Consider the following 16,582-nt stretch of genomic DNA (forward strand, 5'->3'; position numbering starts at 1 on the left):
TATCCCCTACAACTGTGCAAAAATCCGGGACTACACCATTTTTTCCCGCTGAGGGACATTTTGAGCTTTGTTGTTGACTGGGCTATTAGTATAACCTAAATAAATTTGCCAAGTTTGATTGAAATATTTTCATAAACAAGCAAACTACAACAGTTTACTTATTCTCAATAAGAATTTGATGGAAATTTTAAACTCCATATTATTTTGGAATGTTCTCCATAACCATTAAGCGCATGAAAACACTTCACTATACTAAATTATTATTTTTTAAGCTTGACAAGACAAAATGGTTTGGAAAGAAATTGCAAAATTTTATATTTTGAGGATCAATAATGGAAAAAACCAATTTTTACCCCATAAAACCCCGTTCCCATGGCTCGATCATGCTGGTTCGCGAACTCACTCAAGTTTATCCCACCATACACCTTGAAGCCAAATTTAATCTAAATCTAAATCGGACAAAAATTACTTAAGTTATTGTGTTCACGGACACATGTATAAAAAGCTTGAACGAAAAGTGGTTTTGGCCTCTAGCGACATCAAAATGAAAAAGTAAATCGGTCTGAGGTCCAGGTCTTACCGTGCCACCTATGGTAATAGGTACTTCCCTTTAAGGAAAATTCACTAACAGATACTAATCTAGGTTGATACTGAAAAGATTGTAAACAAAAACACCTTTCTACAATTGGGTAAAAAACTAAGTGTAATGTTATCGTGAGTTGAATTAATTATGTTTTAACTTGACAAAATACTTGATTAGGTCACTTTAACAATATGTCAAAATTCAGTATGTTTGTCAACCTATAAACAAGATTAAATGCCATATGTTGTCAAACATATATGACCAGTACTTGGTTTGTAAAAAATAAGGTGCCCTCACTGTAACCTATTTAATTTTATTAGTAGGCTACCTATTTATGACAATATTTTTATCTTACCAAAAGAGAGGTAGGCCTAAGGGAACTCTGTTCCGCTGCGTTCCCCCGCAAATTGAGCTCTGCATATGACTAACAACACATCTACCCTTTAGTTTGAATCGTCTTGCTGATCTTCTTAGATGCCCTGAAGGAGTTTTTCTGCAACGCCATTTGAGGATGATGGAATGGTGCTAATCTAAGTACCCAATTTAATTATAAAAATTGGCTACTGAGAACCTGCAGAAACCAATTCTTTAGACAATATACATGACTGTGAATTGATTATCACATTATCCACATCAGTGAATTTTCACACTTCACTACTATTACACAGTACTTGTTTTTAAACTTCTTTTCTCACTGATTTGACATTTGGAACTTGAAATAGTATATATCATCCATCAGTAGGGCCTAAAGTAACTGTGTTCGACCCTAGGTCAAGTTTTACGATTAAGGTGAAGCCGAGGTCAGAAAATGAGCGAGGGTTGAAAGGACACGTATTGCCCGTGTGTTGAACTATTTTCGTCATATTGTACCATTATTTTAACAAACTTATGTTACACAACTGAAATCGTTTTCACTTTAAGATAACCTCTCAAAACTACTAACAGCTACTTTTCAATTTAATTTGCTAATTTGAAATCAGCAGCTGAAGTGATTCAATTGTTTCTTCTATTATGATTGTGCCATTTGTTTTATCCAATACTAGCTGGCCCGACAGACGTTGTCCTGTCCTAATGTGGTTTTATGTCAAATGCTCGTTCATTTTCAAGATAAGCTCGTTCGCATGACTCAATCACGTCCTGGTTGAAGTTCGTTCACTACACTCACTTACCTTTAGGTTGGAGCTCGTTTGCTGCGCTCACTTGCCTTCAGCTTATCTCGTTCACTATGCTAACTCGCCTCCATGTTGAAGTTCGTTTGCTACGCTCACTCACCTTTTGGTTGCAAATTAGCTGTTGTCATAGATTAAAAAAAAACAATATTAGTGCCGCGCCCTGTTAGTTAACCTATTAACTTTTTAATGCTATTGAACATCACTGAATCAAATTGTTTAGTTGAACCAGCTGTTAAGATTCTTTAATTCCATTTAAATATGAGTACTCATAAGGTTAACATGGGAAACGCCAGAGCCACTGGGGCGGAGCCCTCTTGTCGGATCTGCAGCAAACTTCACACAAACCATCCTTGAATAATGCTTAATAATGCTTGAAAGTTTCATTACAATCTGTCAAGCGGTTTCGGAGTCCATAAAGGACAAACAAAGATACATTGTATTTTATATATACAGGGTGTCCCAGAACTCTCTACCAATATTTTAGGGCATTGCTCCCGGGTAAGAAACATACCTAAATATCGTATTTAAATTGTTCGGAAGTCCTTAGTTACTCACACAGCCGCCATTTTGTTTCTTCCAGTTATTAATTTTTTCGAAAGAATGGTTAAACAAACGAAATTGAAAATTTGCACAAACATTTATGACAACTAGACAAAGCTACCAAAAAATTTTGAAGATTTTTCAAATTCATAAAACAAAATGGCGGCCGTTTAAAATTTTGTTTCTTAAGTAACTCGAAAACCATTGATTTTACAAAGTTTTTTAACGGCCGCCATTTTGTTTTATGAATTAGAAAAATCTTCATAATTTTTTGGTAGCTTTGTCTAGTGGTCATAAATGTTTGTGCAAAGTTTCCATTTCGTATGTTTAACTATTCTTTCGAAAAAAATTAATAACTGAAAAAAACAAAATGGCGGCTGTGTGAGTAACTAAGGACTTCCGGACAATTTAAATATGATATTTAGGTATGTTTCTTACCCAGGAGCAATACCCTAAAATATTGGTAGAGAGTTCCGGGACACCCTGTATATATAGATGATTCAGGTTGGTTCCTACCCTGATGCAACGATTAGTCCCATTATAGTTTCAAAAAACAATGTGAAGAAAATAAAAGGCCCCTGTCCAGTATGAACTGCATTATGTTATAAGATTTTTGTAAAGTTAAAAATGCTTTCACAATGTAAGCAGGCTTCGACAGAAACCCACATATACAGAAACATAATCATAGGACACAATTTATACTTCCAAAAACAGTAGATTTCCCTCATACATAAGTTGTTTTTTTTTTGTTTTTTTTCATTGTTACAAGACTAATTGTCACTTAGGCTTGGATATCAGGGCCGTATTTCCCTAACAACGGTTGCCTGGGCCTCAAGAGAAATTTTTTCACTTGAATAATTAATGTCACTGATGATCTTTTAGCACATTCAACAATGATTGTGTGAACGAACATCACAATTTCGCCGCTATCTTTAAGATGTTCACAATTTTTCTGAGACGCTCATTATTTTGCCGTAATGGAGGAAGCAAAAATGATGTCTCTGCAAATGAGGAAGATGTTCACGATCGCGGAAGATGTATACGATTTTGTCGTGACCGTGATAGACAAAAATGATGAACCAGCAAATGCGGAAGATGTTCACGATTTTATCTATACAATTAAGAATTTGTATTTTGTAAATTCAATACTTTCTAAAAACTTTATTCTGAGACGAAACCCAAGGGTCAACATCTTTGACCCTACTCGAAGGAAACAATCCTGGCTCTTAGACCACTAAAATTATTATTAAAAATTAAAACGGAAGTTAGCTTCACTTGACTTCTCTAAAATGTGCTCTTGATAGTTGTTGTGCAGTGGCCTATTAAGTGGCCCACTTGCTTTGTGATTTTTGTAAAGCACTGCATTTTACTACGAGAAGATTTGCTCAAGCATAATTTACATTTCAGCATCTTATGACTTGTTGGGAAGGTAAGTTTGACGTAATGCCCAAATATCACAGGATGATGCTAGAAGTAAGTCAATTAGCAAAGAAGTACAGGATGATGGCTAACATGGAAAGGGAAAGAATCAAAATTGCACAGAGTGAGAGTAGACCCCCACTCAAAGAATGCATGTTGTTATGCTTTCTGGACAAACTGATATATTTGATCAAATAAGAAAAACTGATATAATCCACCTACCACCAAAATTGATGTATTTTTCACCATCAAAGATAACGATCCACTGATACAATCCAAATGCAATTTAAAGTTTTTTTTTTTCAAGAAAGGATGGAACCAGTTATCAGTAATGTTAACTCTCTTCATCAGACGACAGACCCAATTTTATATCCTCCCATTTTCCTGTTTGGTAAATGAAACTTTATCATAAAAAAAAAAATAAAAAAACTTATGAACAAGAAACAAACGGAAAATTCTGCAAAATCTTTTGAGCTCCTTGTTTCTGATTAAACAACCAAAAATTTTGTATTCATTGAAATTATAACATACATTTTGTAAGGTACCTTATCATCTTAATTATATTTGCCTTCCCTTTTTTGCTGTTTAAACGTTAATATTCAAGATTTTGATAACTTCACTCTATCTGTCGTATTAGCTGGTTTTTTTTTACTTTTTTTGTGAAATGCTGATCATAAAAATGCAGGTATTTTAAGCTAAGTATGAATGGAGATGAGTGGAGCTATCTTGTATTCTTGTTACTGACTATGGCCTACATGTTCCTTAGACCGGACTGTTAATAAATAGCCCATACAGCAAATGGCAACTATGGGACATACAATCTATGGTGGAATCTGAACCACATTTTTGCCTTGTAATTTACAAATTTGCCTAATTATCAGGTTAATGCTGAGATATTTAATATTACTGATATTTAATTGAGTCATAGTACTCATTAGTGCGGAAGTTAATCCGCACCAGGGATTATCGCATCCACAGATAATGCCTATGAATATCCACAATTCCAAGTAGCTGGGTGACCTGCAAGTAGCTGGGTTACAAGACGACGCCACGGTCCCAGTCTCTTTAGCATGAAACCTTGAGAGTATTGATTTGTTATTGTTAAGTTAGCTTAGATTAGTAATAGCGTAAAATATCGTACGTCACTCGTCCAAAATGTGTTTACTGGACTCGTAAGTTAATCCCGCACTCGACTTCGTCTCGCTCGGGAATGACCACATTCGTCAGGTAAACACCATTTTCAGGACTAGTAAACGTAACATATTATTTCGCACACCATCTGATAAAAGCTGATATTTTTAATTGTTGTACTCCTCATATATAAATGAATATACTGTATATATATATTTCATGAATATAAATTTATAAATCAATGTAATAAAATTTTCACACCATTTATCGATAAAAACCACAAAAATAAATTTGGTACCAAATAGTATATATTCTATTGGAAGTGAGTGGTTATTAAGTTTGAGAAGTGATTGGTGTCGGTGGGAATATATTAAAGGATTTTTACGGTTATTTTATGGTTTAGTTGGGATATTGACTGGGACTGTGGCGTTGTCCTGTAATCCAGCTACTAGGAGGTCACGAATTGTGGATATTTATAGGCATTCACCTATAAATTTGGGTGCGATACTCACTGGTGTGGATTAACGTCCGCACTAGTGACTACTATGACTATCTGAAGTACTATCATGTAATACTGAGATACTGACAAGGGCGGTCCCAGGGGGGGGGGGGTCAGGGGGGTCATGACCCCCCCAAAATATTTTTTATATATATAAACTATTATACCAGGGGAACTTTAATAATTTTTATTGCAAATCGTTCTGCTAAATTTAAATTCATTGTAGTATTTACACTTGTGGCGAATGAAAGGACTAATTACAAACTCTAACCTAAAACTAATCGTTCGAGTCAGACTGTTTTTTGTACGTTATGAAAAGTAGGGAAGATCGGCAGACGATGGCACAGAAAACGTGACGTCGGACGCTTTCAGCCATATTCAGCTGAACTTGTAAAATGCTACTGACACTGGCGTAGAACCAATTCTCCAGGCGGTGGCAGTGACGGGACGCCGACGGCAAAGTTAAAGTTGGATAGTGTACTTTGTGTAGGTTAATTGTTGCTTACTGGGCAGGCTTATAATGCAGTCGTTTTGGGTCCAAGTTCTTAAACACTTCTTAAATGCATGCACATTGGCACCAGTTGAAAGCATGGTGGAACGAAAATACATCCACCATGAGTTGAAAAGGGTGCTTTCGTAAATCAATAATGCTTGAATGTGTTGTAATGTTGCGGTAAGTTATTCCTTTGATATTAAACCCCCAAGTCTCAATAATGCAAAAACATGACATTATAAAAGTTTATTTTTAGACATTTCTTTGACCTTTAAATAAACTGGGAAGCTTGAACACATTAAACTAGGCCCTCAAAATAGCTTCAAAACCACTCGTTTTAGCACGTTATTTCCAATTTTTTTTCCATACCCCCCAGGCCCCCCGGTGACCCCCCCCCCAAATATATGTCTAGGACCGCCCCTGGATACTGAACAAACGTGTGTGATAGTTAGACCAATTTGTTAATACCAAGGCAAAAATTTGGTTTGGATTACACTATAAACTGTAGGTCTCTTAGTTGCCATTGGCCGTATGGGCTATTAATTAAAAGCTGTGTCTAAGGAATATGCTGGCCTTAGTCACTAACAAGACTAAAAGATATCATTCTACACTCATCTCCATTCCATACTTGGCTTAAAATACCTTCTTTATATGGTTGCCATTTCAATGGAAAGTAAAAAGTATCTTGGAAAAATATTGTCTTTCACTCATCTAAAAAGTGTTATCATACTTAAGATAATGCTGGAAATAACCAAATTCATCCAGTAAAGACATATATTCTGGACTAGTAACATGTTGTGACAGGAGTTTTACCACCTTCTGGTTGTGGTTTCCAGTCTGATTCCACTGTTATCAGATCAGAGTATTGAGTAGCATTCACTATAAATAAACCATATAATTTTATATTGTTTGTTTATAGTCAATATAGTAAGTGATGAAGTGTGTAGAATATATCTCACGTTTAATATTAGCAAAGAGTGAATATGGTTATTCCAATCAAACATTTTCCTCTTAACATGAATGAACATATGGCACCATTTCATGTTGCAGGGCTACCACCAGATGTGAACCAGGTGCACCAACCACTGCTGGTGTGCACAGCGCACATCCACTGGGACCCAGAGTTCTGCGACGTCAAGTTGATCCAGGTGATGATGTTGTCTCACGCACTGCGAGGTATCCTGGAGGAGAGCAGTCTGCACTTCCGTCCCAACAGCAACAACACTCCTGTGCAGCTGTTACTGTGTGGCGATTTTAACTCTCTACCTGACTCTGGTGAGTAGTAGGAACACAGTAGTTCATTGTCAGTGGCAGTATTGTGACATAGCCTCCTCTAATACAAGGCCGCTGTGTTGGTGTGTGTCGACGTCGCACCGGGATGGCTATTGTCATGGTAATAACAGGACTTAACTGGCGGCTTTAATCACTAGCCTACTGTCACACCCGGCTTTTGCTCCTCACGGCCACTTCAAGAATAAAAAATATGTTTTGTTTGTACTCGTCTAAAACATTTTGGATACTTGCGTGTTAAGCAAGGTATTACATTTGTTGAAAGATATTAAAGACAAAACTTTAAGACAATTATTAAACTTGATCGGTATTCAACAATGGGAACAATGACAATATTAACAATATTACGAATAATATAAGAACATATGTTGTATGTATCAATTATTCAGAAAGACCAAGGCAGGCAATAAATTATAATGCCCCCAGTACATTCTCGCCGAGACGCTCGCCGAGAAATTCGGGCGAGAGCTTATGCGAGGTAGCCGTGTACACTCTCGCTTTGTCTCGCAGTCGAAATGGAGGCAAACTTCAATGTGGAAGTAGTGCTCGGCTCTCGTGCAGTCTCGGGTCCTTTGACTCGTGTCAAAAAACCGACTCCAGACGGAGCGCCGGCGAGCGCGAGGCTAGGCGAGGCGAGGCGACCCGAGTCAAGGCGAGAGAAGACTAGCGAACCGAGTACACTCTCGCACTCGCCAACCCTCGCCTTGCCTCGGCGAGAGTGTACTGGGGGCATAACAACATTTGATGTAGGTCTATATTTTAAAACGTTTTCTATACAAACTAAAATTCTGTGTGCCTTTTTTATTTCTCAAATCACATTTCAGGTGTGATTGAGTTCCTGTCGTCTGGTCGTGTTTCGTCAGACCATCAAGATTTCAAAGACCTTCCGTACAAATCTGTTCTGCAGAAGATCTCTGGCGGTGAGAAGCCAAACGAGTTTACACATTCCTTCAAACTATCATCTGCGTACAGTGAAGACATCATGCCCTATACAAACTATACGTAAGTCAAATTACTTTGATATATTAATTCCAGCAGAGTCAAGTATCATTCCTTTATTCAAGTAACAATACAAAAATCAAACAAGTAGGCAGATATAATGAGGTCAGTGCACGAAAGTATGTAGTTTAAGGTGAAGATGATTGCTGAATGAATGAATGAACCCAACTAATATCTCCAAAATCATTTTATTAAAAGCCAAATGACCAAGGATAGCTGGGGCCTTGAACAGTTGTTGTTGAACATGATTCAATTTTTTTCTCAGTTTTGAATCGACAACCTTTCTACTACAAATTAATTGTATTCTGCTGCAAATTTTGTTTATTTTTTTTTATCCCTTCCTTGCGCCTAATTAATTTGTTTCATTGCTTGGGATTTTAGTTAATCATAGCGAAGAACAATAATTATCATAGTAGGCTTTTTAGTTAAAATTAATGCAGGTTCCCGGAAGAGTTCAAATTATGTGGGGTAGTTGAAGTCTCTGGAGATTTGAGAATAATTTAGAGTATGTGTTGGGACGAGGCAGATTAAAGTACTTTATATTTTATATTTCAGGTTCCATTTCAAAGGTATCATCGACTATATATTCTACGCCAAACAAAACATGACACCGCTAGGATTGCTGGGACCCCTGTCCCCTGAATGGTTCAAGGACAACAAAGTGATTGGCTGTCCACACCCGCACATACCATCAGGTAAAACATCTGACATTTCATATTGAGTAAGGCTCGAGCTCCGACCCCTTATACAAGAGGCTTAGACACACGACATTATCACAAAGCTAAATATCATTGGTGATAAACAGGCTTTGAACCCTGGACCTCAGGGGCCCTATAGACAAGCTACTAGAGTCATATGTTGATTGTAGCATAGGTTAAGCCTACTAATTATGATTGTAATCAGAATATTTCTTTATCCAGTAAAAGTTCTGTAAGAAGACAAGAATATATGTTGCAGAAGTAAAGCAAATTTAATGTGTTGCATTTGCTACTTTTTGGATCAACTTCAAAGGAAGTAAGAAACACTGGTACTATGAAAATAATAGATGGGACCAATGGTGTTAATAGATAAGAAACTGTATTTATAATATGAAGTAACAAAAGTTTAATAAATTATTCCAGGAATAGCTAAAGAAACAACAATTTTACCGTAGCAAAGTTGTGATAGTTATTAATCAATAGCATAATTTTCACAAATTAAAAAAAAAAATAAATAAAAAAAACTGGCTTAAGTGTTTAATATATGTATTAGTTTAATCTGTAATTTGACCTGTTACAGATCACTTCCCTCTACTGGTGGAGCTAGAGATGACTCCAAGTGTGAGTGGGCAGAGCAACGGACTCATTCGGAGGTAGCACGAGTCTCGGCCCGGCCTTTAGTCCACACCAATGGTGTTCTCTCTATCAGTGCCTAATCAGTACAAACCACTCGCTACTTTTTTGTAAGATTTAACAATATTTTATAAATAGAGAATTCTATTTGTATTTTCACCTAGCTGTACTTCTGATACAGAAGCAACAGGTTGAAACAACCTGAGCTGCAAATTTGTTTTTACTGACCAGAAGTGAAGGGGATACTTTCTCTAGCAATTTTTTATTCAAATTTGAAATATTACTTTGTTTTAAGGTTTAACAATTTACTTTAAGTCCATGCAGGGAATTGCGTGATTATCAAACATGAGGTATTGTTCCGATGACACGGTTTTAAAATGATTTTAAACTTATTTCAAAAGTTTTTGATCTTATACAACAACACATTGAATAGAAACAAATTTATTTTGACAAAAATTGCAATTTGCTGATGAAAACTATTTCTCAAATGATTTATTTGTGTTGATACCATTTTATCAAACACTTTGAATTTACTAACTAAACTACTACTTTTTATTCACAGGGTGTGTATTTTGAAAATCAATCCAATCTTTGTATAGAAGCAAACAACGACGTTTCAATCCCAGTTGAAGCTGAAGCTAAGTAATATTTTCTCCAATTTTTATTCCACAAAGTTTTTTATTTTATATTAACACTGCCATTATATCTAAATATATTAGATCTATATACAGAAACGTCTAAATACAAAAATTATTATCTATTTTGTGTCATTATTCAAATAATATAGGTCAAATATTTGGATTTGTTCCCTTTTACTTCTGCTCGCCTCCAAAGTAACAATGGGTCAATTAAGGCAATGGTAGACCAGGTGTGCACTAAGGCTCATCTCGTGTTCATCTCATCAGATCGTAATTTATTTAATTGTTTAGCTCTAAGACAAACAATGGCCACACTTAACAGGCATGGGTTGCCATTTCCAAAGACATCAGTTTTGTACTTTATAACTGAGTTCCTGCACAAATATTGTCGATATTTCAATATTTACGCTTCCAACATATTCGTTTTATTATCTCTTGTGTATGCTGATTGAATGTTGGGCTGATTTGCCCTCGTTGTGATCACAATTAACAGTTCAATAAAAAAATTTAGAATGGTTCTGCCCCGTGTTAAATTATGTGTTAAACGAGGGGACCCGTGCACAAATCGGGCATTTTAATATGGTTTAAAACTTGTTTCTGAGGCAAATCCAATAATGCAACACACCCTAAGTTTATATTAAAGTTAGGTGAATAAAACTACTAATTTACAATAGATTAAATATGATGCTTTTAAATCTACCTCAGTCAGTTTACAATTTCATCAAAAACGTCTATTTATGATTGATTTTTATTAACTGTTTTGTCTCTAGTTTACAAACTGACTGTGGTTATCTATTAGACTGAAGAATCAGGCGTTAAATTGCAATTCACATTCAACCTGAATTGTAGAAAGTCATTAAGCATTACTGGATCTTTGAAAGTTAAAATAACTCGAGAAGGACAAAGCCCCATAGAAAATTACCGTTTTCGTTACCATTCATCCCTCCACTGGATCAAAAGCTTTAAAATGACCTCTCAATTGTAGAATCGGTTATGTAGAAACACTGAAAAAGAGATGTTGCAGAGAAAACCCTTATTGTATTAATTATATGGATGTGAATGTTTGTTTGAGATGATTTAGATAAGTAACAATCCTATTTTACAATCTTTAAAATACATCAATTGTATATCAATGCCATAAAGATTGATTTACCTGCTACAACCCTGCTAATCCGTCACGCATCACCTACGGGACCGGGACCAAGGTCAGAACAGTTAATAGGACGGATTACCTGAGGATGATTTCTTTCCATGGCCGTGGGATTTGTCTAGGACTGTAGGATTTAGCTGCTATTGCGGAAGATGATGAAAATGTTCCTGTATATGCAAATTTTTACTGAGAAATGTTTTGTTTGAAGCATTTGAATAAACTGGGGTTTGGGGTGTCATAATACCTATTTAGGACCAAAACTTTTCTTGAACTGTTCAAGCGAATGTGATCTGTCAAGTGGGAAATTCTGCATTTCTCTCCTCTTCTCCTTTAACTTTTAACAATATGTTGTTAAATAAATGTTACCGAACATACTGTGGTGTTTCGGTCGGCAGTCGATGTTAGGTGTGGTCAGTAATGTGTTGAAATAGCTATAAACTAGTTTAAGCATTGTTACAAGAATTTAAATAAGTTAAATCAAACAAGCGTAGTAACGTACGAGTATGTCGGGTGATACACAGATCTCATGGGCACTCGGGTGCCTGAGTATTCTCTCAATACTTAGCTGGTTCTAGGCTTTAACTAATCCCTAGTTATTTTTTCAAAACTTTTTTACCAATATTAGAACTAGATATTTCGGCCTGTATCTACAAAGGCGTCCACTATGATCAACTTGGACTGCAGACTGTCGCGTGTGATTGTGTCTAACGGTTTATTTATTTTTGTCTAGAGATTAAAAGTTAGGTGTAAGTGTAGGTAATATTAATTGGGTGGTATGGTGGGTGTTTCGTGATATTTTATAATCCGATGATCATTTTACTTTTTTAACTGTATTTTTATATTATTTGTGAAAGTTTTTTAATCATTGGAGAACTTTTAACTGTTGAAGTCTTTTGTAGGAAAGTACAATTATTGTATTTATGAATGGGACACAAAATCATTTCTAGGAAATCACTTTGAGTCTGTGGTTTAAATTATTAAACATAATTAATAATTGGTCAATGATAATGATTATTGTTGTTCTTGGTAATAGTTTATCCAAAGTTTTGTTGAAAAATATTACAGCATGAGTTATTTTATTCATCATTGTATTTTGCAACAATTATTATAAAATAGATTTCTATTTATTTTATGTTTAAAGTTATATATTTTGTATTTTTGTATAAGTATTTTTGTGTAGACTTTTTGAATCTTGCATATATGCGTAGACTGGTATAATCACTGGTTTTATCTTTTGTTATATAAATGGGTTGTACATAGAGTAATTCTATTCTGTACCCCAGTGATATTCTAAGTACTTATTTGATCTATTAGTGCATGTATCATGTTTCTTTTTAAATGTAAACACGTTAATTATAATTTATTTACAATTGAGTTCTTAAAATTGTCATTTCATATACCTGCAAACTAAAATATTCACATTTTACTTTAGTTTTTACCTGTACGTTGGGTTGATTTATATTCTATTGAATGTTGAACAGTGAACACTCAAAATCATATCACCTACATTTTAACGTAAAGGTTACGTAAAATGTTGATGTATTTAGTTTACATGTTTTATTTTTACTTATTTTGTGATCTACTAAATACAATGTTAATAGAGATGGTGTTAAGATATTTTCATAATGCCACAAGTTGACAATTGTGTACATACTTGTGTAGGGTAAGTAAAATAATATTTTTAGACAGTGGATCTTATATTATTGTGCAATCTGTGTACAACCTATGTTGGTAAGGTGAGGGACTAGCTCAAGCAGGGGTCAGATTTTGTGATCAGTTATTTGCACAGATTATGTATTAGCGCAGTAATGTAAATGCCATTGAGACAGAACTGGATTTGTAAATTGAGATAACCACATACATACTCGAAATTGGTGTTTTTTAACCAACCGGTGTAAGTTAGTTTTTTAAATTTTCTTTTTCGTAAACATTGAATTTTTATTTTCAAACATAAAAGAGGAATGTGCAAATGGCTGAGAAAAATTTTATAAAATCTCACCCAAAAAGAACTACCTTAAGTAATGTTTAATGAATGTTCTCTTCCAAGCTTACACTTCATCTAGTAAAGGTTGGGTTGTATTTAATTATTTTCTTTTAAATCTGTGAACATATGCACGGATATTGCATTTAGGTGCAAATATAGTTTATAAATAGTACATAAATGTGAATGAACAACTATCCATTGTTATACCAATTGTATGATTTAGAAAATGGTTGCTTGAGTTAGTGGAGGGGGGTCGATATACCTGATAAGTCGATTCTAGGCACAATAAGATACTCTTTGTATTTTTAAATGGTTCTTCTGTTACTGGGTATAACTAGTATTTTTCCTCAAGCCGAATCCCTTCGTCTATTTGTCAAAATTTTTACAACTGATTAAATTTAGTTCATCCTCTTAATACTTACGTGTTTTAGTGTCATTAACAGGTTTAAAATTTTGCCTCGGGAGTTGGCTATTGATTAGCCAAATCTGTTTTTATGTTTTGAATCAGTTTTTATTGCATTTACCATAAAACTATAGTTTTTTTACAATACCAACTGTCAACTAGTAGATGTAGATAATTGTTTAACGCCAAAAATGTCAGCTTGACAAAATCAAATTCAAACAATCTAGATCTTGCACGTCTAATGGTTCATATCTAACACAATTTTTTGTAAGAAATATATTTTATTTTGTCATAAAATTTAATATTAAAGTAAATGGAAAATGAGAAACACAAGTTTCATTGAGTAATTTTGTTGTCTCGCTGTTAAAATGTTTTTTTGTGTTTCAAATCTAAAGATTGACTAACCATGTTTTAGACCGAATTAAAAATGTACATTTTCCTACAACGTTTTAAGATAAATGTTTTTAGATTCTGAAATCTATGAACCTTTTAAAAGGCAAGATCTTTAAATTCAGGGGCAAGATTACTGGTGGTTTCAAGCCTGTGTGTGGAACCATTGCCTATATACCATACCATCAACAAGTTATATAGTCACTGGTGAAACGTATCCAGCAAAGCAAGGGGGAGCTAACTAAGTACAAGATTGAACTGTTTTGATGGTTGCCCTGATGTAAACTATTGACAATATTTAAGTCTTGTCACTGGATAGGTTTGACCACGATTCATACAAATTTATGAGAAAATTTCAAGATACTTCATTAATATTTTTATCGAATGTTTGTACTTTACTGGTAAAAAATCCACTTTTAAACTTTATACCCAAAAACTTGATATAAATTAAATTGTCTTCACAGGTCGACAGATCTGCCAACTGTAATTAAATACGATTTCTATTCAGTAAATACCCAATAGCTTAGATTAATTTATAAATACATATACATATTATTGTATCCCAGCAATGTTGTTAGTGAAAGTACAGATTTTAAATGTTATTAAATTGGGCACTTCAATGATAATTAACAAATTTGTGTCGATTCGTTTTTTTTTTACTAAGTGTGTAAAGTTTAGCAAAAGTACTGTAAAAGAAAGATTGGATTGAACAGGTTAAGCGAAAACATGATTGTTTTTCATGAAATATTTTACTACCTAACTGTTAACTCTTACTTCTGTTGATAAATGTTTTGTGTAAGATGAGTTTTCATTCCAAACGGTTGTTGCTGCCACTATTAAGATTTTGTGGGCTACAATAATATATTATGTGACTGTTGTTGGCCGATTAATAAACGGATACAGAAAGTTAAAAATAATTGGTGTTTGCTTATTTATCCTATGTTCCCTCACATTCAGTTAAATAACGTAACTTTTATGTATTTATAACCTTTAAGTGCTCTGTGAAACCAGGTAAGGTACCTGGACTAAAAAACTTTGGCTCGACTTGGGCTTATGTTGACAAAGTTTTCTAACTGTTAAAATGATAATTTATATGTTTAAACTCTTTGAGTCCCACCTACATGTATGTAAAGCCCTGCTACCAACCAACGTAGCGTCCAAGTGTAGTTTGAATTTGCTGCGCTCAAAATATTGGTTGAATGAGAAGAAACAGTTACTTTTTTATATTGGCTCGTTTGGGGAAGTCTGCTCTTTCTCGTGGTGTATTTCGTTTTTCAATATTCGTGACGGTAACCTTGCTGTGGTCGATCTAAGTCAGACATTGAGCTGTACTTTTTGTTGCTGGTCGTTTACTAACTTATTAGGCTAATTAGTTCTGCTATTATTTTTCTGTAAACAATGTTATGGGGGTACTTCACTTTGGAATGACGATAACAAGTGTTTGTTATTCTCAGTGAAGTGCACAAAATGTACTACATTGCAGCATAGAAATTTATAATCTGCAAGAACATGGTAACCATAAGGTAAACCAATTGAGATAATAAGTGATATTTTCTGATTAGATTTTGATGATGGAGTGGATTTATTGTGTAGAGATGTTGGCCCATCAATGCAGTAGGCTTTTGATCCACCACTATCAAACCGTGGGTTACCCGGTTAGCCGTGGGGGGCACCAACTTTTGGGTTATTATATTCAACCAAGTGTTATTATTCCTTGTGCCAGCCCTAAAAGTAACAGGATTTTGAAAACCATCCAAGCTCCAAGACAGCCCCCCTGGTCCAGGTCCACACAACCTTAGTTCTAAAAAGGAAAAGAGGAAACAAGTCAGTTTCATATGAAGTTAGACCGACAAAAAAGAGGGAAACTCAAAAGTAGAAAAACTCCTACTGAAATGATTCTAGGTGTAAATGACAAAACATTCTCACCCAATGTTTTTGAGTTTGACAGTTTCATTTCACTTTTTATAGCGCCAGTCAGCTGTAAAAGTGGGGCCTGAACACTTCATGATATTGGTTTAATTTCATATATAAAGCACGGCCGCCTTTAACTCCAGGCCGCGGCCTTCGAACTGGCAACGTCGCAAGTGGTGTTGTATCAGCTGTTTTAGTTTGGAAGTAACTAATGGTATTTGTCACTGAGCTATAATTCTAACTGGAGGTAGCACTGAATGTCAAAGATGCGTGTCGCCAGCCGCCATGTTTGCGTGAGGTGGGTGTCCATAAGAAGCCATGTTATTGCTATGACAAAAAAACTCACTGCTATACAACCTAGTTATAAGAAGCCATGTTATTGCTATGGTAAGAAAACTTACTGCTATACCAACCTAACAAAATCAGCGACTCGCTTTTGACAGACTTCTGCCATGGCAGTGCTACCTCCAGTTATAATTTTAGCTCAGTGGGTATTTGTGTACAAAAGATGTTTACGAAAGATTTTTTTCTGGACTATGACAATATTGACCCCGCTTAAAAATGTACAGATATAGATTTTAATTCATATTGTTTCAATTTTCAATTCTGTATGTTTTATTTTCAATATTATAATAAATTAATGTTCATA

The 16,582-nt window shown here is 34.9% G+C and overlaps 1 protein-coding gene across 1 annotated transcript in view; it reads left to right on the forward strand.

Moving 5' to 3' along the window:
• LOC128988811 (CCR4-NOT transcription complex subunit 6-like) overlaps positions 1-14,939 on the forward strand; it is a 29,937-nt gene extending 14,998 nt beyond the window's left edge. The window contains exons 5-8 of the mRNA XM_054410472.1: positions 6,888-7,112; positions 7,952-8,129; positions 8,682-8,821; positions 9,405-14,939. Coding sequence (XP_054266447.1) covers positions 6,888-7,112; positions 7,952-8,129; positions 8,682-8,821; positions 9,405-9,481 — 620 coding nt within the window. The 3' untranslated portion in view covers positions 9,482-14,939. The remainder of the gene's footprint in view (positions 1-6,887; positions 7,113-7,951; positions 8,130-8,681; positions 8,822-9,404) is intronic.
• The last annotated feature ends 1,643 nt before the right edge of the window (positions 14,940-16,582 follow it).

Source organism: Macrosteles quadrilineatus, unplaced genomic scaffold, assembly GCF_028750875.1.
Source record: "Macrosteles quadrilineatus isolate MER2022 unplaced genomic scaffold, UCM_ALF_1.0 Scaffold_3__2_contigs__length_128488019, whole genome shotgun sequence".
NCBI classification, from domain to species: domain Eukaryota; kingdom Metazoa; phylum Arthropoda; class Insecta; order Hemiptera; family Cicadellidae; genus Macrosteles; species Macrosteles quadrilineatus.